This window comes from Eretmochelys imbricata, chromosome 8 (assembly GCF_965152235.1).
Source record: "Eretmochelys imbricata isolate rEreImb1 chromosome 8, rEreImb1.hap1, whole genome shotgun sequence".
Classification (NCBI taxonomy): Eukaryota; Metazoa; Chordata; order Testudines; family Cheloniidae; genus Eretmochelys; species Eretmochelys imbricata.
In genome coordinates this window covers 92,729,774-92,753,102 of record NC_135579.1, presented here as the reverse complement: position 1 = coordinate 92,753,102, position 23,329 = coordinate 92,729,774, and the positions used below count along the sequence as shown (strand labels likewise).

Here is a 23,329-nt window from a genome sequence, read left to right as displayed (position 1 = left end):
GAAAACACAGCATTCCACTTTTTTTAAAAAAAATTCTGTCTTCATCCTGGTTTTTCTCTTTGAAAGAATCTGAAATTTCAAAGCAAAACTCACCTGAAACAAATCACCTTTTTCACACAAAACTATGGTCCTGAAATACAGCTCAGGTTCACCTGATATATTTGTGACTACAGCCAGTCAAAAATTCAGTAGAACCAAAAGGAATTGGTCAGTTTGAAAGAAATCTACCTGTGTTTTTTCAGCCAAGTTAGAGCAGGGAAGAAGGAGACCACATTAAGACAAATGAAAGAGAAAAAGCAAACTAGAGTAATTATCAGGGCCCAGTGAATTTTTGTAAACTATTGTGATTATCTATGCACATAAATGCTCTGGTGATTATCTGTGTGCATAAAACATGTGCCTCTCAGGAATGCACAGTCCAGCTACTGACAGCCAAGAATGTGCTAATTAATTGTCTGAAATAAGCTCCGGACAGGAAGCTCAAAATTCAGAAGTGAGTCAGTGTGCGTGGAAGAATCTAAAGGAGTCGAAGCTGGTGGGATTTACAGTTGCTTTTAGCCCCCTCAGTGTGCAAGTTACTAACAGACTCCCTCCGAATGAAGCCCATTACCCAGGTGTCACTTACACACCTTAGAATTTGTCCCTGGAATCTGAGCGAGTCTAAACTAGTTTGACTCACCTACCAAGAGACTAGAAGGGAGGACTGGTAGGAGCAAAAGCAACTAACAGGAGAGTGTAAGTAGCTACAAATGTAAAAGGTAGGGCTATTGTAATTTACGCCATTTGCACTGCTCTCTGCTATCTCTTGGCATGTAAAATATACTTAATCCCATGTACTCCTCCTAATCTGGCTCATTTAGGCCAAATTCTGGATTTACTTGCCTGTGAGTCACTACCATGAATTTCAGTGAGGGCCCCATCAATACATCCAAGTCTAGAATTTGGCCCGTCGCATGTAGGAGGAGCTTGGAAGGGAAATCTGCAATACGGCTGCGATTTGCTAGCATTTTGCAGGCTATTGAATGAGCAACAGACACAGGCAGAATACACATGTTCTGAGTGAGGCTGATTACACTGTGTGATCAAGGAGAGTGTTAAAAAAGTACCACTCATCAGTAAACACAGGAAAAGATGATTGAAAATGAATCCCTGACGGCACCCAAACAGCGTGGGTAACTGGAACAAGAGAAACACGTTGAAGATTTCCAAACATGGGCTACCTCACTCGAATATAGAGTCGGCAGACTCCCTGTGCAGATGCGCCAGCCAAATGGAATCTACCTGAACAACAGATCCTTAATTAGTGGCTATATTCTCCCCGAAACAATGCAAATGGATATAAACTGGCCACCAGGAAGTTTAGACTTGAAATTAGATGAAGGTTTCTAACCATCAGAGGAGTGAAGTTTTGGAATAGCCTTCCAAGGGAAGCAGTGGGGGCAAAAGGTCTATCTGGCTTTAAGATTAAACTCGATAAGTTTACGGAGGAGATGATATGATGGGATAACATGATTTTGGTAATTAATTGATCTTTAAATATTCATGGTAAATAGGCCTAATGGCCTGTGATGGGAAGTTAGATGGGGTGGGATCTGAGTTACCCAGGAAAGAATTTTCTGTAGTATCTGGCTGGTGAATCTTGCCCATAAGCTCAGGGTTTAGCTGATTGCCATATTTGGGGTCAGGAAGGAATTTTCCTCCAGGGCAGATTGGAAGAGGCCCTGGAGGTTTTTTGCCTTCCTCTGTAGCATGGGGCACAGGTCACTTGCTGGAGGATTCTCTGCTCCTTGAAGTCTTTAAACCATGATTTGAGAACTTCAATAGCTCAGACATAGGTGAGGTTTTTCGCAGGAGTGGGTGGATGAGATTCTGTTGCCTGCGTTGGGCAGAAGGTCAGACTAGATGATCATAATCATCCCTTCTGACCTTAGTATCTATGAATCTATTTATTTTGCCATTGTAAATACGGGCCTTGTTTTCACAGGGGCCAAGCACCAACAGCTCCCAGTGATGTCTACGTAGTTGCTCAGCACCTCTGCATGGAAAGGGCCTGATTCTGCACTGACCTGCACCATGTGTTATTGTTTGCACCAATGCAAAGTGAATGTAAAATATTCTCACGATTTGGTAGCAGGTTACACCCACTTGGGACTGGTGTAAATGCCTACATAAGGTGTCAGGCAGTGGAGTAACAGCCCAATGTCTTCTTTGAAGCCAGGATGACAATTATTTTCTGACCATAATGGAGCCAGATTCTCAGCTGGTTTAAATTAGGGTAGCTCCCTTAAGGATACTTGAGTGACATCAATTTATCCCAGCTTCAGATCTGGCCTATACTCTGCACTATTTCTTCATTTTCTCTAAGTTGAAAATTCTGCAACAGCAACTGGAAAACCGGAAAAACTGGAAAAAAAAGAGAGGTTACATGCAGCCAAACAGGTGAATGCATCAAACTAGTGAAATTCCTGTACTGTCAGAATGAATCCAGGAGTGGGGATTTATTATGCATAATTTTCCTTTGGAGACTATACATTGTACTGCTCTTTAAAGTGAAGAGAAACATTTACTGAACTTGCTTTGGTGGTGGTGGGTTGTGGGATTTTTTGTTGTAGTTCCAGACTTGTGAGACCTTTTCATTTCCTAAAAACAAGGCCAATGCTCAGCATGGCACTTTGACAGGGTGGCATTATCAACAGCAGGGCACTTGTTGGAAAAAAGCTCACTATGTCGGATGAAGATATTTCAGGAATCTTTGGTCTTGGAAAAGGTTGTATTTTCAGGATGCTTGTTATATCTCATGGGTGTGATTTAAAGTGACAGCCAAAGTGACACTTACCCAAAGGAACAGGCAAATTTCGAATCGCATCAGAATGAGCTTTCTTGAGCAACTCCACAAATTTCTTCCACCTGCATGTGCAAACATTTTAAAAGGAAATATAATATTTGAAAACAGTCCCCCAAACAGTCTGACTTCTGAGATCTATGTAATGAAGGTCAGAGACATCATTAAAAATAAACAATAAATTTATGAAAAGGTGTTTTGAAATAAAGAAAGAAATCACATTATAAATATGCAGCAGAGCATACCACAATCACCAGCATGAAGGTTAGCTTGTGTACATAAATGTAATACATCACATGATACACTGGCTACACATTCAGGACAACATTTTCCAAACGGCAGACTCTGTATTTGCCAGTGCATTTTGGAGCTCTGTGATTTTTAAAAATACTATCTATCTATCTATAACTGACACAAAGGATGGACACAAACTTTGCTTTATAGGCCACATCCTCAGTGGGGAAAGTTGAAATTAACAGACCTATGCCGATTTCCACCAGTTTAGTTAACCTGAGGTGGCTTTTTGGTGGTGCTACAAAAGCTTTATCTCCCCAATCCTGTAACTTCCAGAAACTGAACTGATCCCCTCATTTCTCCAGGAAAAATAAATTAAAGAAGAGAGGTAGAAAAATCTGCATAGAAATATCAGGCATTCCTCCTCCAAGCCCCCATTTTTCTTTTTGACAAGTTACAGAGAGGACATAACTTGTTCTGCTTTGTTCAACAAGGCTAATCTCACGTGACTGTAATCACTCATGGTGTTTTATTGATTAAGCACATTTAATCAGAAAGTGGCTTAGAGCTAGATTCCTGCTAATTACTTGAGAAACAGCCCCCCGAATGACTTCACAATTGGACTGCAGATTAGAATGGACAGTATATACTAAAACAATGATTCATGCATTCAGCTTCCTAGATTTATTTTATTTATATTGGATTTTTTAATCTCTAAAGAGACGTAATTCAGTCTGTGGGCAAGTGGCGTTTAAAGCCCTTAACAAAATAGCTTTAATTTAACAGACAAGGCCTTAGCCAAAGATGGTATGTGTGTGGAAGAGTTTATCCTTTACAAATGTAATTCTTCACTGCAGGTCATAGGAGTGAAGGTGCCCTATCTCACACCGTGCATGGATGGCTTGTACAGCACGGAAAGGTAAGCCTTGAGAAGTCCGTGCTTTGCTGAGAGCCAAGAGAGTCCTGCTAAATCAAGACACGAGAATCCATACAAAGACTCCTCTACAGTTAGGTTAAGGTCTTTGCTGCAGGATAAGGGCAAATTAGCCTTGTATGGGCTAAGGTACTTTGATTTTGTTGTAAGGTTCTCCTAAGTTCTGCTGATGTGAAAGGGGCTTTGGGTTGGTTTCTTCCTTCCAGTCATGCTATGAGGAGCTCTACCCTGTATCTGTGACCAAAGTCAACCCGATTTTGACCTTATAACTGGCAGGGATCCCAACGAAGAGTGGGACCTCAAGCTCCCAGGAAGGGGATATGGAAAATCACTGAGTGATCTCCCATTTCAGTGTCTCTACCAGAGCGAAGATTGGGCCAGCCTGCGAATTGCAAGTCTCCATGACACACCTAAAAACAGGGAGATGGGAGAAGCCCACGCATAGAGCAGCTGACTTCGTAGCTTGTGTGCGAGGCTGACCCTGTGCAATCAAATGTCTATTTTAGAAGGAATTATCAAGTGTGGATGGTATTAAAAACTTACTGTATTTTGCCTTGTTTGCACAAATCGTGGTTGTTGAGCAAAGCTTCCAGCAATAAAGGAGTTAGAGTTAGTCTATGCTTCTGGCAAATGGTCTCAATCTGGAAACAAGATAAAATTTCCCACTGAAATTTGGGGTATCATTATCTTCAGCAAAGCAACTGAGAGGAGCAGATTTTATTATAAATCCAGGGCACATCACAGCCATCAGCTCCGGTATAAAAGATACATGGCAAAGTGTTTTCAAACAGTCTAGTAAAACAGCATATACACATAGAATCATAGAACCATAGAAGATTACGCTTGGAAGAGACCTCAGGAGGTCATCTAGTCCAACCCTCTGCTGAAAGCAGGACCAATCCCCAATTAAATCACTCCAGCCAGGGCTTTGTCAAGCCTGACCTTATAAACCTTTAAGAAAGGAAATTCCACCACTTCCCTAGGTAATCCATTCCAGTGCTTCACCACCCTCCTAGTGAAAAAGTTTTTCCTAATATCCAACCTAAATCTCCCCACTGCAACTTGAGACCATTACTCCTTGTTCTGTCATCTGCTACCACTGAGAACAGTCTAGAGCCATCCTCTTTGGAACCTCCTTTCAGGTAGTTGAAAGCAGCTATCAAATCCCCCCTCATTCTTTTCTTCTGCAGACTAAATAATCCCAGTTCCCTCAGCCTCTCCTCATAAATCACGTGCTCCAGCCCCCTAATCATTTTTGCTGCTCTCTTCTGGACTCTTTCCAATTTTTCCACATCCTTCTTGTAGTGTGGGGCCCAAAACTGGACACAGTACTCCAGATGAGGCCTCACCAACGTCGAATAGAGGGGAACGATCACATCCCTCAATCTGCTGGCAATGCTCCTATTTATACACTCAAAATGCTGTTAGCCTTCTTGGCAACAAGGGCACACTGTTGACTCATATCCAGCTTCTTGTCCACTGTAACCCCTAGGTCCTTTTCTGCAGAACTGCTGCCTAGCCACTCGGTCCCTAGTCTGTAGCACTGCATGGGATTCTTCCGTCCTACGTGCAGATCTCTACACTTGTCCTTGTTGAACCTCATCAGATTTCTTTTGGCCCAATCCTCTAATTTGTGTAGGTCCCTCTGTATCCTATCCCTACCCTCCAGCGTATCTACCTCTCCTCCCAGTTTAGTGTCATCTGCAAACTTGCTGAGCATGCAATCCACGCTATCCTCCAGATCATTAATGACCATATGCAGTTGTGACCAGGACTGAGCCTTTTCTTCTTGTGAGCCTGACTCTGCAGTCATCTAACATGTTAAACTCCATGTGCAAATTCTGCAAGCAGAATCAAGTGACTGTGCAAAAAGATTACCAGCAGATCTCATTAAGAATTAGGTCTGGCTGAAAATTTTCCTTCAAAACCATTTCTTGGATGGAAAATGGGTTTTCAGGTAAATGAAGGTTTTCACAGAAAGCATCCAATTTCCTTGAACATTTTCGTTTTGTCATTGGAAAGCTGAAAACCCCAAAGTTTGAGCAGATTTGGCAGTTTTCTGCCAGACATGTTCAGTTTTTGGTTTTTTGATAAAACTTGAAATTTTCGGCAGAAAAAAAATCCCATTTTCCAACCAGCTCTACAATAATTCTTAAACATAACTCATAAAACTATTTTTTAAAACAGATGAGCTCAGAATTCTGTGTTGAATACCCCCAAACTGAACAACATTCAACACAGATCATCTAATTCGTCCCTTCCTCCTTTTTTCAGATCTGTGACACCATGGCCCACTGCTCGTTACTGCCTCCTGAATGGTATGAAGCCTCAAGCATTGACTGTGCTTAGAAACTCTCCTCAGATTCACCACTGAATTTCCAAGGAGCCAGCCTGTAGGCATGAGGCACGTCATTTATCATTCAAAATGATCTACTGTTTTCTAAAGTCTTTCTATTATTTTAACCCCATGGGTGTCATATAGGAATGCTCTAAACTTTACAGAGGCCACAAAGTATAACAAATCCAGGATTTAGCTTTTAGCCTCTTCACCCCTCCCTCTCTTCAGCTCTTCCCACTCCACACACTTTTAGTTTTTTACCTTAACAAAGACATGGGATCACTGCTGTTGGGATACTGCAGAGCAGTAACCAAAAGCAATATAAGCCCAGCAAATTCTGCAAAGTATCAAATGTTCTCAACTCCCATTGACTTCATTGGTTTTCGAGAGTCTTCCCACTGCTTAAAGTCTGTGTCTCTACATATGTCTACACTGCACTAAGAGATCTGGGGCTGGCCCAGGTCAGCTGAGTCATGCTCGTGGGGCTTGGGCTGTGGGGCTATAAAAATTACAGTGTAGACATTCGGGCTCGAGCCTGGGCTCTGATCTGGGAGAGGGTCCCAGAGCCTGGGATCCAGACCAAGCCTGGATATCTACACTGCTGTTTTATAGCCCTCCAGCCCGTGCCCTGTGAGCACAAGTCAGTTGACACGGGCCAGCCACCAGTGTTTAATGGCAGTGTAGACATATCCTTTTAGACCAGTTCTGCAGGATTCAATTCTTTTATTTTTAAGCATAAAAATATAGCTTTGAAATGCATTCTGCAATAGTAACAGGATCTATGCATATAATTGAAACAAATTGTCCATCAGTGGCTTTAAGTGTATACACTGCTATTAAATACAGCAGTCTACCTGTGATTACATGACTAGACTGAACCCTGTTCTGGGGCCTGTTTATCTCATATAGAGAGAGGAGGCCAGAGAAAGACTTATCTTCTTTTTGAAAACTCAGGATCAGTTTCTCCATGTCTAGTTCCCCCTTATATTCCTTCAATATTTGCTTCAAGATCTGCAATGGGTCTTTGGGAGCCAGAGCACTGGAGGATCAAAATATACAGATTAACACAAAAATAATACATTATACTTTACAGTTCACCTTGTCCCACAAAGGATCCCAAAGTGTTCGACAAGTATATTGCCCTCTGGCAATATAGAACCTCTGAGGTGTTCTGGGGCAGCTGTTGAGCTGATCACAGCAACGCAACAAAACAGGCTTGGGTAGGAAGCAAAGAAAAATAGCAAATCCAGCTAAAATGCCGTGGTAAGGAAAACATAATGACCTAAACTGGGTTTTGGCTAGATTATCAGGCTTAACGCTGTGATTCATTTGAAAAATGCCTTAAGTTTTTTTAATGTTATACATACCTCAGATTTTTTGTTTCACCTAAAAGAGGGTACTTCCAAATACCTCCTGTCTACATGCTGGGGCATGGATCAAGACTGACTCAGAAAGAAGGAGAGCCATCTACTGAATCACTAGTAATGCTTCCTGGGGTTTCCTTGGAGGTTTCCCATTCAGTAATCGGCCAGGCCTGCTGTTTTTAGGGTCTGATCAAAGCATAGGTGAGCTGATGTGGCTGAAGACTGTATATCATAAATACCAGCCTGATCTTTGTCTCAGGCTTTTTCTGGTAGAGCATAGCTTACTACATGTGTAAATAAAGTCACATACATGTGTATGGCTCCTAACTTTGTAACATTGTTGGTACCGCATAATGCTGCTGTGACTGGAATGTACAGTAGAAGGGATGGCTCAGTGGATTGATAATAGAGCAAAAGATAATCAATAACTGAGTTTTTTGATTGTCTGTCAGTTCCAAAAAAAAAAAAAGAAGTAAAATAAAATTATTTCAGGTCCACCCACAATGAAAAGTTTCTGAAATTTTCAGCGAAGTGAAAAGTAAAAAAACAAGAAAAAAATGTTTTGGGTTGAATGAAACATTTTGTTTGTCCCAAAACGTAATGTTTTGTTTTGATTTTGAGCTTTTTTTTTAAAGTTTTTTTTAAACAATGAAATAAAATTGAAGGAAATTCAAACAAAAAGTCATTTTGAATAAAAAATCAAAATAATTCATTAAAAAATATCAAGACAAAAAGTCCTTTTCATTTTTTCATAATTTTTGTTTATTCAGTTAAAATAAATTGGTGAGTTTGACACAAATTCACTAAAGGTTTTGATCAACCCATATCTGTATTTTTTGCTGAAAAAGAGTTTTGGTAAAAACTTCTCCCAGCTCTACAAAAGATTTCACCGCTCGGCCTCAGGTTCTAAAATCCAGCCTTGGTTAACAGTGACAGAAGTCTGTTGCCCTCTGTTGGCTGCTCAGTGGACTATAAGCAATGAGATTGTGATCTCAAATCCAATTTCTGGCGTGCTGATGTTCACATCACATAAGATCACAGTCTCTATCAACACCCTTGTTGTCAATTTCAGCAGTGTGATCATTTGCGCCGACAGTGGGAGCCTGCCTCATCCAGGTAAATTATGTTGATGGGGGAGTATGTACTGTACTTATTCTGTGCATAGAGTACTTCAGTCTTCAGTGATTTCAAAAGAGCATTTATCTCGTACATATATCTAATCTATCTATCTTATATATACACACGCAATTACACACAAGGATAAAAAAGGTAATTATTAAAATTGTCTCTAATTGAAACTGTTTTCCTTGCCAAGGTTAAGTAAAGGGGAGTCTGCATAATCTCAAATGATCCTTCTAGCAGTATGTAGTATAGGTGATCAATGACCCAAAACACGTAGTGGTTTGAATGGATGCAAGAGAAAATCTGTGCTCTTCTACGCTATGTAAAATGCTTTTTAATTTCATAATTGAAGAACCAGTTTTGCTTTCAGAATCCTCAATGAAAAGAGCAGGCTTGAAAACATTCTGAAAATACAACACCTACAAGACTTTTACCAAAGAAAAAAAGAGGATTTCTCAGATATTTTTCTCATTTGTTTAGAGTAATAAATACATTTAAAAAAACAAAAATAGAACCTTTTGCTATGATCCTTTAAAGTTACACTCTTTGCTTGAAGACCCAGATCACATGTCTTGATATTCTGCATTTCAAATGCTGCAGCTAGTCTTAGAAACTGAATCAGCTTTTCAGAATTTACCTTAAAAAACAGATAGGTATAAACACAAGCAAAGTGCATAGGAAAATGTCAGTCTGTTATAACCTCTCTCATAAATTGCATCTTCCTGAGAAAATTAAAGTGAAAGTAAAGTGCTTTAGGGGAACAAAATCACATTTAATTTTACTTACAAAGTTAAAAGGTATCTCATACATGAAAAATATTGGATTTGTGCCTTTTTATGTTTGTATATGATGTATAATGAATCCCCTGAAATGAACAGTTAAGACCACTGAAGTCAATTGAAATCAATGGGAGTCTTTTCTCTGACTTCACTGGACTTTGGACCAGGCCCTTATAGGCCAGTGGAGGGCAAGAGGAGAAGAGGAAGACAGGTCCCTAGGATTAGTGGATTAGCAGCTGAGCATTTAGTGGGATAAGAAAGAGTTTGGCAGCAGGAGGTTTTGTGTGTGTATGGGGAGATCTGGCAGGAAGAGCTGGGTGAGGGTGTGCGTCGGAGGACTGATTTATAGGGCTACATCAGAAATACTCAGTATTACAGAAATGACTCCATGAGACAAGGGCTCCCCTGTGCCTCATTCAGCATACCCCTAACAAGACGCAATACCCACTGCACCGCTAAGCTGGCTGAGCACTTGCACAGCACAGCCTGCCTTCCTGCTAATTGTTATTTAGAAAGTGCTAATGTTAAAACTGAGGAGCAAATCCTACCCCTGTGTCCCCTGCAAAAGAGAAGACACCATTTGGGGGGGACGGTGAAAAGGGTGCAAAGTAGCTTGTAAATGCTATGACTGGTATGGGAGAGAGTGGAATATGTTGACAGTGGTCCTAGGTGCTGGAACTAGGAGTGCTGGGGGTGCTGCCACCCCCTGGCTTGAGGTAGTAACAACAACAAATACATGGTTTCCTCCTTCAGCACACCTACTATAAAAATTGGTCCAGCACCACTGGACATAGTAGCATGATACTTAGCACATAAAGCGCAAGGCGGTGGAACATCAGAACCATTCCCTAAAAAAATACACATCTCTACTACCTGACCTGAAGAAGAATCTCCATTCGTGGTTGTGTTGGAGCCAATGGGCAGGATTTGCAAAAATCAATGTTGGATTAACTCAATTCCCTTTCAAGTGAAGGGTAAAACTTCCAGAATTAAGACAATGCTGAATGATTCTGAAAATCCCACCTGATTACATCTGTAGTTCAATCACTATGGGCAGTGATACATAAGCAAAATTGCCAGTATATTGCAACTTCCTTTCTGCTGTCAGTTACTGTAATCAATCACAGTAGCAACACTGGAGGCATATTAAAAGACAGAAAATGTCTAAAACGCAGAGGTCGTTTCGGCCACATTTGCTGATTAATCCTCAAACAAAAAACAAAGCCTAACATACGAGCATGTCTAAGCTAAGGAAGTTACTGCGTATTAACCTCTCTCTTCTATTTACTTGACTTGCATGGATAAGTAAAAAGGAAAAAAAAAGTGAAAAAGACTAATTGATTTTCCCCCAGTTAAGACACCCTGATGAACATACCAATTCAGAGTCATTTGACTCAGAAAACCTCTCAAAGAGGAGCTTGACAGTTGGTAATTGTAGAGGGACTTCATGCTTCAGAAGGAAGGAGCTCAGCTGCGACTGAGGAAGAAATCCGGAGATGGGATCCAGACTCTTAAGCTCTCTCTGCAGCTTTTCTAACCTGGCTAACCTAACAGGACCCAGACTGAGCTCATTTCTGATGAGAGCCAGGAGAGAATCCTCTTCCTCGGGTGACTCCATTGGCCCTTGGCATATAGTATGCTGGAAATCATTTAGAAAAGAAACATCTGATTATCTAATATACAGTAACTCAAATGAAGAATGGTAAAGCAGATGGTTGAAGGGAGATTGCTTTATAACGTTGTTACAATGGCTGCACTGAGCAAAACAGCAGGCTCAGTCCACTCAGCCCCCTGGCTGCATGCTAAAGCTGCGCAACAGGGCTAAAGCTGCCCTACATGGACAGCTGAGGATTCCATCTGCCACAGAGGAATCCTGGGATTGCACAAAGCGGGCAAAGCTGCAGTTCCCCTCTTTGGTATAGGGGGCATGCTACGGTCAAATGTTGGAGGATGAGAGCCTGTGGTGGTTTCCAGATTCTCAGATGCTAGTGATGTAATTTAGAGCAGCCCTACAGCTGCTCTCAGTTACACCAAAGGCTGTTTTGTCTGGCTCAGGATTAGGGAGATAAACAGGTGGCTTAGAGTCCCCTGCCCCCTGGCTCCTTTCCCGCTCTTTTTCCTCACTTATTCAGCGTGTAAACTTTGTCTAGCTGAGGACTGAGCCCATCATTAACAGGCCAACACTTGAACAAAATTGTCATTGAAAATATTTAATAGATGACCAGTTGTGGCAATATTTCACTACATTTACCTGGTGGTGTCCTACATGTTGTCTTAAAGACCAAGCTCTAAGAGATGGCTTTTGGAGGGCATGAATGTAGGACAAAGACTGATCTCCCGATGGGACAGACACACAATGAATATTTGGTGGTTTTAAAACCTTGAAGAACAAATGTGGAATTAGACATAAGGCAATCAAAGAAAAACAAATAGTTGTGTTCTAAACAAAATATACTCTGAGTACAAATATTGACATGCACAAATATTTCATCATACAAAATATATGCTAGTTATTCCTTTTTAGAAAGCAAACATGTTTAAACTCCAACAATAATACATCCTGAAGACATATTTAACTGGAACAGCTATTAAATTATACCTCATTTTATTAGTATAATTAGCTCCTCCAGCTCTGAAAACATTCCCCTACCACTTAAGATGAAGGAAACTCTCCATCGGCTCTTGGCATTATAGTGCCTATGACTCATAGATGTGCAGTTCTAATTCCACCTAGTAGAAGGCAGTGGTGCTCACAAACACTAGCCAGTTTGTTGCAATCATGGAATGCATTCAACTTTCCGGTAGCAGGGTTAGTAAGTCTCATTGTTTAGTATTTCATACTGAGCATTAGAAATGCTCTCCTGCATTAGAGATTAGGGTTAACAGTCCACATTATTTTCAGCAAGAGATTAATTAAAGCCCAACATTTCTAAAAGCAAGCTGGCATAAATGAATCAGTTCATTGAACAAATATCTGAACGGATAACATGTCTTTCCTTTATTTCTCTGCTGAAAGCTAAACCTATCCTGATGCAGAAAGAAACAAATGCCAGGAGCTGCCTTTTGCAATAGGTTTAAAACAAACATAAATGATTAGCTACTTTCAGTGGTGATAGTCCCCAAATATTACCCTTCCTTATAACTACTGCACATACTGACAGGTTTCAGAGTAGCTGCCATGTTAGTCTGTATCCACAAAAAGAAAAGGAGTACTTGTGGCACCTTAGAGACTAACAAATTTATTTGAGCATAAGCTTTCGTGAGCTACAGCTCACTTCAACGGATGCATGCAGCGGAAAATACAGTGGGGAGATTTACATACACAGAGAACATGAAACAATGGGTGTTACCATATACACTGTAAGGACAGTGATCAGGTAAGGTAAGCTATTACCAGCAGGAGAGCTGGCGGGGGGGGGGAAACCTTTTGTAGTGAAAATCAAGGTGGGCCATTTCCAGCAGTTGACAAGAACGTCTGAGGAACAGCGGGGGGAAGTGTGGGGGGGAAACATGGGGAAATAGTTTTACTTTGTGTAATGACCTATCCACTCCCAGTCTTTATTCAAGCCTAAATTAATTGTATCCAGTTTGCAAATTAATTCCAATTCAGCAATCTCTCGTTGGAGTCTGTTTTTGAAGTTTTTTTGTTGAAGAATTGCAACTTTTAGGTCTGTAATCGAGTGACCAAAGAGATTGAAGCTTTCTCCCACTGGTTTTTGAATGTTATAATTCTTGACGTCTGATTTGTGTCCACTTATTCTTTTACGTAGAGACTGTCTGGTTTGGCCAATGTACATGGCAGAGGAGCATTGCTGGCACATGATGGCATATATCACATTGGTAGATGTGCAGGTGAATGAGCCTTGTGCAGGTGAACGAGCCCTGCAGTGGCTGATGTGATTAGGCCCTATGATGGTGTCTCCTGAATAGATATGTGGACACAGCTGGCAAGGGGCTTTGTTGCAAGGATAGGTTCCTGGGTTAGTGGTTCTGTTGTGTGGTTGCTGGTGAGTATTTGCTTTAGGTTGGGGGGCTGTCTGTAAGCAAGAACTGGCCTGTCTCCCAAGATCTGTGAGAGTGAGGGGTTGTCCTTCAGGATAGGTTGTAGATCCTTGATGATGCATTGTAGAGGTTTTAGTTGGGGGCTGAAGGTGATGGCTAGTGGTGTTCTGTTATTTTCTTTGTTGGGCCTGTCCTGTAGTAGGTGACTTCTGGGTACTCTTCTGGCTCTGTCAATCTGTTTCTTCACTTCACCAGGTGGGTACTGTAGTTGTAAGAACACTTGATAGAGATCTTGTAGGTGTTTGTCTCTGTCTGAGGGGTTGGAGCAAATGCGGTTGTATCGTAGAGCTTGGGTGCAGACATTGGATCGTGTGGTGTGTTCTGGATGAAAGCTGGAGGCATGTAGGTAGGCATAGCGGTCAGTAGGTTTCCGGTATAGGGTGGTGTTTATGTGACCATCGTTTATTAGCACTGTAGTGTCCAGGAAGTGGATCTCTTGTGTGGACTGGTCCAGGCTGAGGTTGATGGTGGGATGGAAGTTGTTGAAATCATGGTGGAATTCCTCAAGGTCTTCTTTTCCATGGGTCCAGATGATGAAGATGTCATCAATATAGCGCAAGTAGAGAAGGGGCATTAGGGCATGAGAGCTGAGGAAGCGTTGTTCTAAGTCAGCCATAAAAATGTTGGCATACTGTGGGGCCATGCGGGTACCCATGGCAGTGCCGCTGATTTGAAGGTATACACTGTCCCCAAATGTGAAATAGTTATGGGTGAGGACAAAGTCACAAAGTTCAGCCACCAGGTTTGCTGTGACATTATCGGGGATACTGTTCCTGACGGCTTGTAGTCCATCTTTGTGTGGAATGTTGGTGTAGAGGGCTTCTACATCCATAGTGGCCAGGATGGTGTTTTCAGGAAGATCACCAATGGATTGTAGTTTCCTCAGGAAGTCAGTGGTGTCCTGAAGATAGCTGGGAGTGCTGGTAGCATAGGGCCTGAGGAGAGAGTCTACATAGCCAGACTATCCTGCTGTCAGGGTACCAATGCCTGAGATGATGGGGCATCCAGGATTTCCAGGTTTATGGATCTTGGGTAGCAGATAGAATACCCCTGATTGGGGTTCCTGGGGTGTGTCTGTGCGGATTTGTTCTTGTGTTTTTCCCCATGTTTATTCTTCTCCCCACCCCCCCAGCTGTTCCTCAGACGTTCTTGTCAACTGCTGGAAATGGCCTACCTTGATTATCACTGCAAAAGGTTCCCCTCTCCTGCTGGTAATAGCTCACCTTACCTGATCACTCTCGTTACAGTGTGTATGGTAACACCCATTGTTTCATGTTCTCTGTGTATATAAATCTCCCCACTGTATTTTCCACTGAATTCATCCGATGAAGTGAGCTGTAGCTCACGAAAGCTTATGCTCAAATAAATTTGTTAGTCTCTAAGGTGCCACAAGTCCTTCTTTTCTCTGTACTGCACAATCGACCATCCTCCCCACGCACTGTATTCCTAATCTCCTACCACCTGAAATGGTTTGCTTTGCATCAAAAATACAGTAGGTCCCAAATACAGAAACGATGACCCAAATATCAGCCTTCCAAAACAAGGGCTGAAGTGGTTTATTTATGAAATTCCTAGGGATGGAGGAGAAGCTGCACAAAGACCGCAGAGTTGTACCTGGAACAACGTAGAGTATTGTTAGGTATTTAGCAAACAACACTGCAAACTGAAGGAGAGAGGAAGAGAAGGGAGAAATAGGTTTCCTGACTGGGAAGTTATTGAACATACTGAACAGGAAACAGATACTGATTCTCCCAGGGAGAGAATGTGTATCTTCTCCTGTGGAAATTTGTCTCTGGTCTTAAAACTGAAGGGCAGGATTGTGACCCTGTGCAGTGGAATAAAGGTGAATAAGATCCCCTCCACCTATATGGCCACATGAGCGCTCCCTTCATTTTTGCTCCTGGTGCTGAGGCTAGAACATGGGGGATAGAACTCGGACTGTGAATCTGGTACTTCTTCCAAGCAGGGAGCAAAGAGCAGGCCAAAGAGGCAGAATTAACATGCTGAGCTGGCACAAATGGGGAAGTCAGCCATACGTAGTAAAGGGCTCCAGTGAGTTACTTCCCCCGAGCAAGGGAGCAGCACTCAAAAAGGCACAATTCCTGCCCCTAGGACAATGCAGTTATGCACTGTCCCATGTGTGAGGCAGAGTCTAAATTTTTAAAGCATACTCCCCCTCAGCACAACCTCTAGGACTGACACAGTTTGACTCAGGGGTGTACAGCACCTCTCAAAGTCAGGCCGGGCATTCCAAGCTGTGCACCCACAAAGGGAGGTACCCAAAATTACTGAACACTTCTAAAAATCTAGGGTCCAGCTAGAGCAGGGCAAATAATGGATTTTTTTGGTTCATTGGCAATTCTGAATTTTTTTTTTAAATTTCTGGTCGAAGAAAATATTTCTTTTGACCCAAAACAAAATGTTTCATTTCAATTTCAAGCATTTTTAATGTTTCTGCATTTTGTAAAAAATAAAATGGAAGAAGTTTGATTTTTTCGAATGTTGGGGGGCAGGGGTAGGGGTTCCAACACAAACAATATGGGAAAACCAACATGAATTGGCAAAGCATTACAGTTAGACTGAATCTAATTTTTTTGCTGAAAAAAGTTTTGTCCAGAAAATAGGGCTGTCAAGTGATTAAAAACATTAATCACGATTAATTGCGCTGTTAAACAATAACAGAATGCCATTTATTTAAATATTTTTGGATGTTTTCTACATTTTCAAGTATATTGATTTCAACTGCAATACAGAATACAAAGTGTACAGTGCTCACTTCATATTTATTTTTATTACATATATTTGTGCTGTAGAAAACAAAAGAAATAGTATTTTTCAATTCACCTCATACAAGTACTGTAGTGCAATCTCTCTATCATGAAAGTTGAACTTACAAATGTCGAATTATGTACAAAAAATAACTGCATTCAAAAATAAAACAATGTAAAACTTTAGAGCCTACAAGTTCACTCAGTCCTACTTCTTTTTTAGCCAGTCATACAAACAAGTTTGTTTACATTTGCAAGAGATAATGCTGGACGCTTGTTTATGTCACCTGAAAGTGAGAACAGGCATTCGCATGGCACAGTTGTATCTTGCGACGCCGGCTAATTACATGTCAGATGTGTTAATGATTCATATGTCTCTTCATCTTCAGCCACTATTCCAGAGGTGATGCATCCATGCTAATGAAGGGTTCTGCTTGATAATGATCCAAAACAGTGCAGATCGATGCATGTTCACTTTCATCCTCTAAGTCAGATGCCACCAGCAGTTGATTTTCTGTTTTGGTGGTTTGGGTTCTGTAGTTTCCACACAGAATCACAGAATATCAGGGTTGGAAGAGACCTCAGGAGGTCATCTAGTCCAACCCTCTGCTGAAAGCAGGACCAATCCCCAATTAAATCACTCCAGCCAGGGCTTTGTCAAGCCTGACCTTATAAACCTCTAAGAAAGGAAATTCCACCACTTCCCTAGGTAATCCATTCCAGTGCTTCACCACCCTCCTAGTGAAAAAGTTTTTCCTAATATCCAACCTAAATCTCCCCACTGCAACTTGAGACCATTACTCCTTGTTCTGTCATCTGCTACCACTGAGAACAGTCTAGAGCCATCCTCTTTGGAACCCCCTTTCAGGTAGTTGAAAGCAGCTATCAAATCCCCCCTCATTCTTTTCTTCTGCAGACTAAATAATCCCAGTTCCCTCAGCCTCTTCTCATAAATCACGTGCTCCAGCCCCCTAATCATTTTTGCTGCTCTCTTCTGGACTCTTTCCAATTTTTCCACATCCTTCTTGTAGTGTGGGGCCCAAAACTGGACACAGTACTCCAGATGAGGCCTCACCAATGTCGAATAGAGGGGAACGATCACATCCCTCAATCTGCTGGCAATGCTCCTACTTATACAGCTCAAAATGCTGTTAGCCTTCTTGGCAACAAGGGCACACTGTTGACTCATATCCAGCTTCTTGTCCACTGTAACCCCTAGGTCCTTTTCCGCAGAACTGCTGCCTAGCCACTCAGTCCCTAGTCTGTAGCACTGCATGGGATTCTTCCGTCCTAAGTGCAGGTCTCTACACTTGTCCTTGTTGAACCTCATCAGATTTCTTTTGGCCCAATCCTCTAATTTGTGTAGGTCCCTCTGTATCCTATCCCTCCCCTCCAGCATATCTACCTCTCCTCCCAGTTTAGTGTCATCTGCAAATTTGCTGAGCATGCAATCCACACCATCCTCCAGATCATTTATGAAGATGGGAGCATGGGAGTGTTGCTCTTTTAAGACTTCTGAAAGCATGCTCCACACCTCGTCCCTCTCAGATTTTGGAAGGCACTTCAGATTCTTAAACCTTGGGACGAATGCTGTAGCGATCTTTAGAAATCTCACATTGGTACCTTCTTTGCATTTTGTCAAATCTGCCGTGAAAGTGTTCTTAAAATGAACAATGTGCTGGGTCATCATCCGAGACTGCTATAACATGAAATACATGGCAGAATGTGGGTAAAACAGAGCAGGAGACATATTATTCTCCCCCAAGGACTTCAGTCAAAATTTAATTAATGCATTATTTTTTTTAACAAGCATCATCAGCATGAAAGCATGTCCTCTGGAACGGTGCCCAAAGCATGAAGGGGCACTTGAATGTACAGCATATCTGGCACATAAATACCTTGCAACGCCAGTTACAAAAGTGCCATGTGATTGGCTGTTCTCGCTTTTAGGTTACATTGTAAATAAGAAGCGGCCAGCATTATCTCCCGTAAATGTAAACAAACTTGTTTGTCTTAGCGATTGGCTGAATAAGAACTAGGACTGAGTGGACTTGTAGGCTCTAAAGTTCTACACTGTTTTGTTTTTGAGTGCAGTTATGTAACAAAAAAATTGGCATTTTTAAGTTGCTCTTTCACAATAAAGAGATTGCACTACAGTACTTTTATGAGCTAAACTGAAAAATATTATTTCTTTTATCATTTTTACAGTGCAAATATTTGTAAGAAAATAATAATATAAAATGAGCACTGTACGCTTTGTATTCTGTGCTGTGATTGAAATCAACATATCTGAAAATATAAAAAAACATCCAAAAATATTTAATACATTTCTATTGGTATTCTATTGTTTAACAGTGTGATGAAAACAGCAATTAATCAAGATTAATTTTTTAAATCGTGATTAATTTTTTTTAGTCAATCACGTGAGTTAACTGCGATTATTCGACAGCCCTACCAGAAAATTATGCCTCAATCTTGTTCAGACTTCTGTGAGCCAGTTTATCCATCTGTGAGATGAGTATAATCCTGCTTATTTATATCACAGGACACAGTGCAGCTGAATTAACATCAGCAATGCCTTTTGAGATCCTCAAGATACTAAAGACCTGAGTGCAAAATTCTTATTCAACTTGACTTCAGCAGGACTATTTGCATGAGCAAGTGCTCACAAACATAAGGATTGCATTACTAAGTTCCTAGTTCACATAATATTTATATTGCTGCAAAGAGACCTGGTTATTTCAACATTAAGTATTACCCATGGATCTCCCCTGTAACTGATTGTGCAATTCAAATTGTTGCGGCTACAGTTTATAGCAACTCACTTTGCCATCCAAAAATCTGCTGTTGCTTGTTTGCGCTTGTTTAGACTCGTGTTCTTCCTGTTTGTCTGTGCTCCGTCTTTCATAATCTAGGTCATAACTGATTTGTTGACAAAGAGGGTTATTGAGACCTGGAGGATTTCCATGTGTCTGTCTTGTATTACAACTAGGCAATTTCCGGAGCGCAGACTGAGTTTCCACTTTCGTGCCCTCCTTTGCCTTGCTGCGAAAAACAGGAGCAGAGATATAGCCTTATGCAAATATATATTCCATTTGCATTTAGATTAGACAGTAACATACATATTCTGTTCTTAGAAAGTTAGTTGCTTGGATTTGAAGCCCTCAGATATTATCAGTGGAATCTAGATTCGTATGTTTCAAAGCCAGACAAGACCATTAGATCATCTAGTCTGACCGCCTGTGTAACAGGCTAGAGAATTTCATCCAGTTACTCCTGTATTGAGTCCCATTACTTGTAGACAGGGGTGAAAGTAACTTAAAGGACTTAACGGTATGCAGGGTGGCCGGAGTCCTGGGCAAGGTGGCGGGTGGAGGGGGCCGCTCTGGGCCCCCAGAAGGGGCGGGGCCTCGGGTGGAAGGGGCAGGACTGGGGCCAGTCTTCCCCAGCCAGCCCTTCAGCACTGCCCAGCCCGCGCTCTGGCAGCAATTTAAAGGGCCTGGGGCTCCAGTCACTGCCGCAGTAGCGGCTGGAGCCCTGGGGCCTTTTAAATAGCCGGGCCCCGGCAGCTGCCTCTTTTGCCCCCCCCCCCCCCCCCGCCCCCATCAGCGGCCTTGCTGGTACGGTGCTTGAAGCATTGCCGTAGCAGCACTTTAACGTCGGCTGTGTGCCGGCCCATACCGGCAGCCACTTTCTCTCTGGTACACCATACCAGCCCGTACCAGCTTACTTTCACCTCTGCTTGTAGAGGAGGAGACGTTAGGAAGCTGGAATTGCTATGGCTTTAGGATTCAGTATTAGGAAGGCTGACCCAAATGAACACTTACCGCACCATGGGACAAGTTCAGCTCCAGTGTCAATTTGGCTCAGGTCTAGTGAACGTCACTGAACCACTGACCTAACTGGAGTGGTATTAATCCTGTCCCAGGAAAGATTTTGACCTCACACAGATGGCACAGAGAGATTAGCCAAACACACTTGTCTATGGGTGTTCTAGAGTGTAAAATGGATCTTTGCTTAAAGGTTCCTTTGGGTTTATACAGTTTCCCTCACTCTTTCACTGATGTTAGATTGGAATTTCAACAACCAGACACATATTCTGTTAGTAATCATCAAGTTGGGTTTCCTGTGTAAAGCAGGTTATTTCTTATTATACCCCATTGTAACGTCATAGAATCATAGAATCATAGAATATCAGGGTTGGAAGGGACCTCAGGAGGTCATCTAGTCCAATCCCCTGCTCAAAAGCAGGACCAATCCCCAATTAAATCATCCCAGCCAGGGCTTTGTCAAGCCTGACCTTAAAAACTTCTAAGGAAGGAGATTCCACCACCTCCCTAGGCAACGCATTCCAGTGTTTCACCACCCTCCTAGTGAAAAAGTTTTTCCTAATATCCAACCTAAGCCTCCCCCACTGCAACTTGAGACCATTACTCCTTGTCCTGTCCTCTTCTACCACTGAGAACAGTCTAGAACCATACTCTCTGGAACCACCTCTCAGGTAGTTGAAAGTAGCTATCAAATCCCCCCTCATTCTTCTCTTCTGCAGACTAAACAATCCCAGTTCCCTCAGCCTCTCCTCATAAGTCATGTGTTCCAGACCCCTAATCATTTTTGTTGCCCTTTGCTGGACTCTTTCCAATTTATCCACATCCTTCTTGTAGTGTGGGGCCCAAAACTGGACACAGTACTCCAGATGAGGCCTCACCAATGTCGAATAGAGGGGGACGATCACGTCCCTCGATCTGCTCGCTGTGCCCCTACTTATACATCCCAAAATGCCATTGGCCTTCTTGGCAACAAGGGCACACTGCTGACTCATATCCAGCTTCTCGTCCACTGTCACCCCTAGGTCCTTTTCTGCAGAACTGCTGCCTAGCCATTCGGTCCCTAGTCTGTAGCTGTGTATTGGGTTCTTCCATCCTAAGTGCAGGACCCTGCACTTATCCTTATTGAACCTCATCAGATTCCACGTCCTGGAAGAAGGGACTACTCTTCCAATTTGTATTTTAATTAAGACTGCAGGTTACACTGAATTGGAAGACAGACCACTCAAATTCTTCTGTTTTCTTTTTTTGATGACCAGCCCTTACAGCAAAGGGAGAAAGGCAATGCTCATGGAAAATTCTTACCATTGATAATCTATTATTAATACCCTTCTTTTTTATGCACGATAAACAAGTTAACTAAACACCACCATCAAATTACTACATGTGATATATTATCAACTAGATGAGAAGAACCAGTGGTAAGTCATTAATTTTAATAAATGTCATGGTGTTCACATTTTCCAGTCTAGTTCACAAAGAGAAATATAGGATTGGGTTTTTAAAAGTGAGTCGGTGGTGGGTTTTTTTTAAAGCACAACTGCAGGAAATCTATAATATTTCCTGTGAGTGCTGCTATTTTGCCTATAATGCTACCTAACTAATGCTTGATTTATTTAGTTTTACTTGCACATACTATAAAATGTTTTCTATTGCTAGATTTAGAAGTTAGATATTAAGAGCTCTCTTTTCATTTTCTTTTTAAGTAGCTAATTCCTATTTGTCATCCAGCTGTCTCTTTTTTAAGGCCAAGGTTTTCAAAAATGGGGGCCTAAAGTTAGAAGTGGGATTTTCAAAGTCACTAGGGATTCAGACACCTAATTCCCATTAGAAATAAATGGGGGTTACAATTTTCAAAAGTGCTTAACGCCTACTTACTTTCAATGGGATGTAGGCTCCTAAATCACTTAGGTGCTTTTGAAAATGTTGCCCTGGGTTTCCACATCTCCTGGGCAGCTTTGCAAACCCAACTTCTAAAGGCCAGATTTTCAGAGCAGATTACTTCCCATTTAGGTCGCTAAATTAAGTGGCCAGCTCCTTAAATGTACTCAGCTTTTGGCAGCTCCCAGTGGTCTCAGTGGAAGCTGGTGGGTGCTGAATACTTTTGAAAACCTCATTTTTTGCTGAGCTCTTTTGGTAACCTGGACCATATTTTGGCATGCAAGGCACCTGATTTTCAAAAGTGCTGAAACCCAGTAGCTCCCCTGGAATTTAATAACATCTAAGCAATCTGAAAATCAGGATACATACTTAGATGTTTACATAGGGACTTATGAGCCTAACGTTAAGCACCCACTTTAAAAAAAATGTCTTGGCCCTAAGTACTTATAGGCTACAATTTGGGGTCTTGTTTTTATTTTTATTGTATCTTAAACCCATCCAGCATTTCAAATTCCTACAGTGATGCTTCCTGAAACAAATAAACAATTACATTCATATGCTGTAGAGTTCTTCAGCATCATACTTACATTTTTGGTTTTTCCACCATGCACCGGACGTACTTGCTCCCAATGATTTTTACAATGGTCTCAGTATGTGCATCAGCCCCATAGGGAACATTCCTGACTGAAGACATGATTGGCATCAAGTACAACTATCAGTCTATATATTGTCCATTCCCACTCTCCTGTAACATTTAACAAGATGTCATCACCAACTGTGTTTGACGGGTAAGAGGGATGGTGGGATCGAGTAAGTCACCTCTCTCCATTTATGAAGGGAATTGAAAATGGGGTGGGGACAGAGCCTCGACTGGCGTATATTGGTGTAGCTGCCTTGGCTTGGATGGATCTATGCAGATTTACACCAGCTGCCTAGACTGCCTGTACAAACTCACTCCTACCTGGGTTGCCAATTCAAATCCAAAATGTCTTGAAAGGAATAAATAAATAAACAAACCCAGGTTCTGATCAGCAGTCACGGTGGCAGCCCAGGGAGGAATCAGCTGAGCAAAGATCATATCAGGATGTTTCATGGGGTAGGAGGAGGACGGAATGCTTTTCCCTGGGAAGAAAACTACAGGGCACAAAGGCAGCTGGTATACAGGTGAGGCTCAGCTT

General features: G+C 41.8%; 1 protein-coding gene across 1 annotated transcript in view; it reads right to left on the bottom strand.

Moving 5' to 3' along the window:
• The window catches only part of C8H1orf87 (chromosome 8 C1orf87 homolog), a 30,993-nt gene extending 8,139 nt beyond the window's left edge, over positions 1 to 22,854 (bottom strand). The window contains exons 1-8 of the mRNA XM_077823547.1: positions 22,739 to 22,854; positions 19,269 to 19,488; positions 11,865 to 11,993; positions 10,989 to 11,252; positions 9,350 to 9,471; positions 7,228 to 7,387; positions 4,554 to 4,651; positions 2,837 to 2,907 (exon numbers count right to left, since the gene is read on the bottom strand). Coding sequence (XP_077679673.1) covers positions 2,837 to 2,907; positions 4,554 to 4,651; positions 7,228 to 7,387; positions 9,350 to 9,471; positions 10,989 to 11,252; positions 11,865 to 11,993; positions 19,269 to 19,488; positions 22,739 to 22,854 — 1,180 coding nt within the window. The remainder of the gene's footprint in view (positions 1 to 2,836; positions 2,908 to 4,553; positions 4,652 to 7,227; positions 7,388 to 9,349; positions 9,472 to 10,988; positions 11,253 to 11,864; positions 11,994 to 19,268; positions 19,489 to 22,738) is intronic.
• Positions 22,855 to 23,329: the final 475 nt, after the last annotated feature.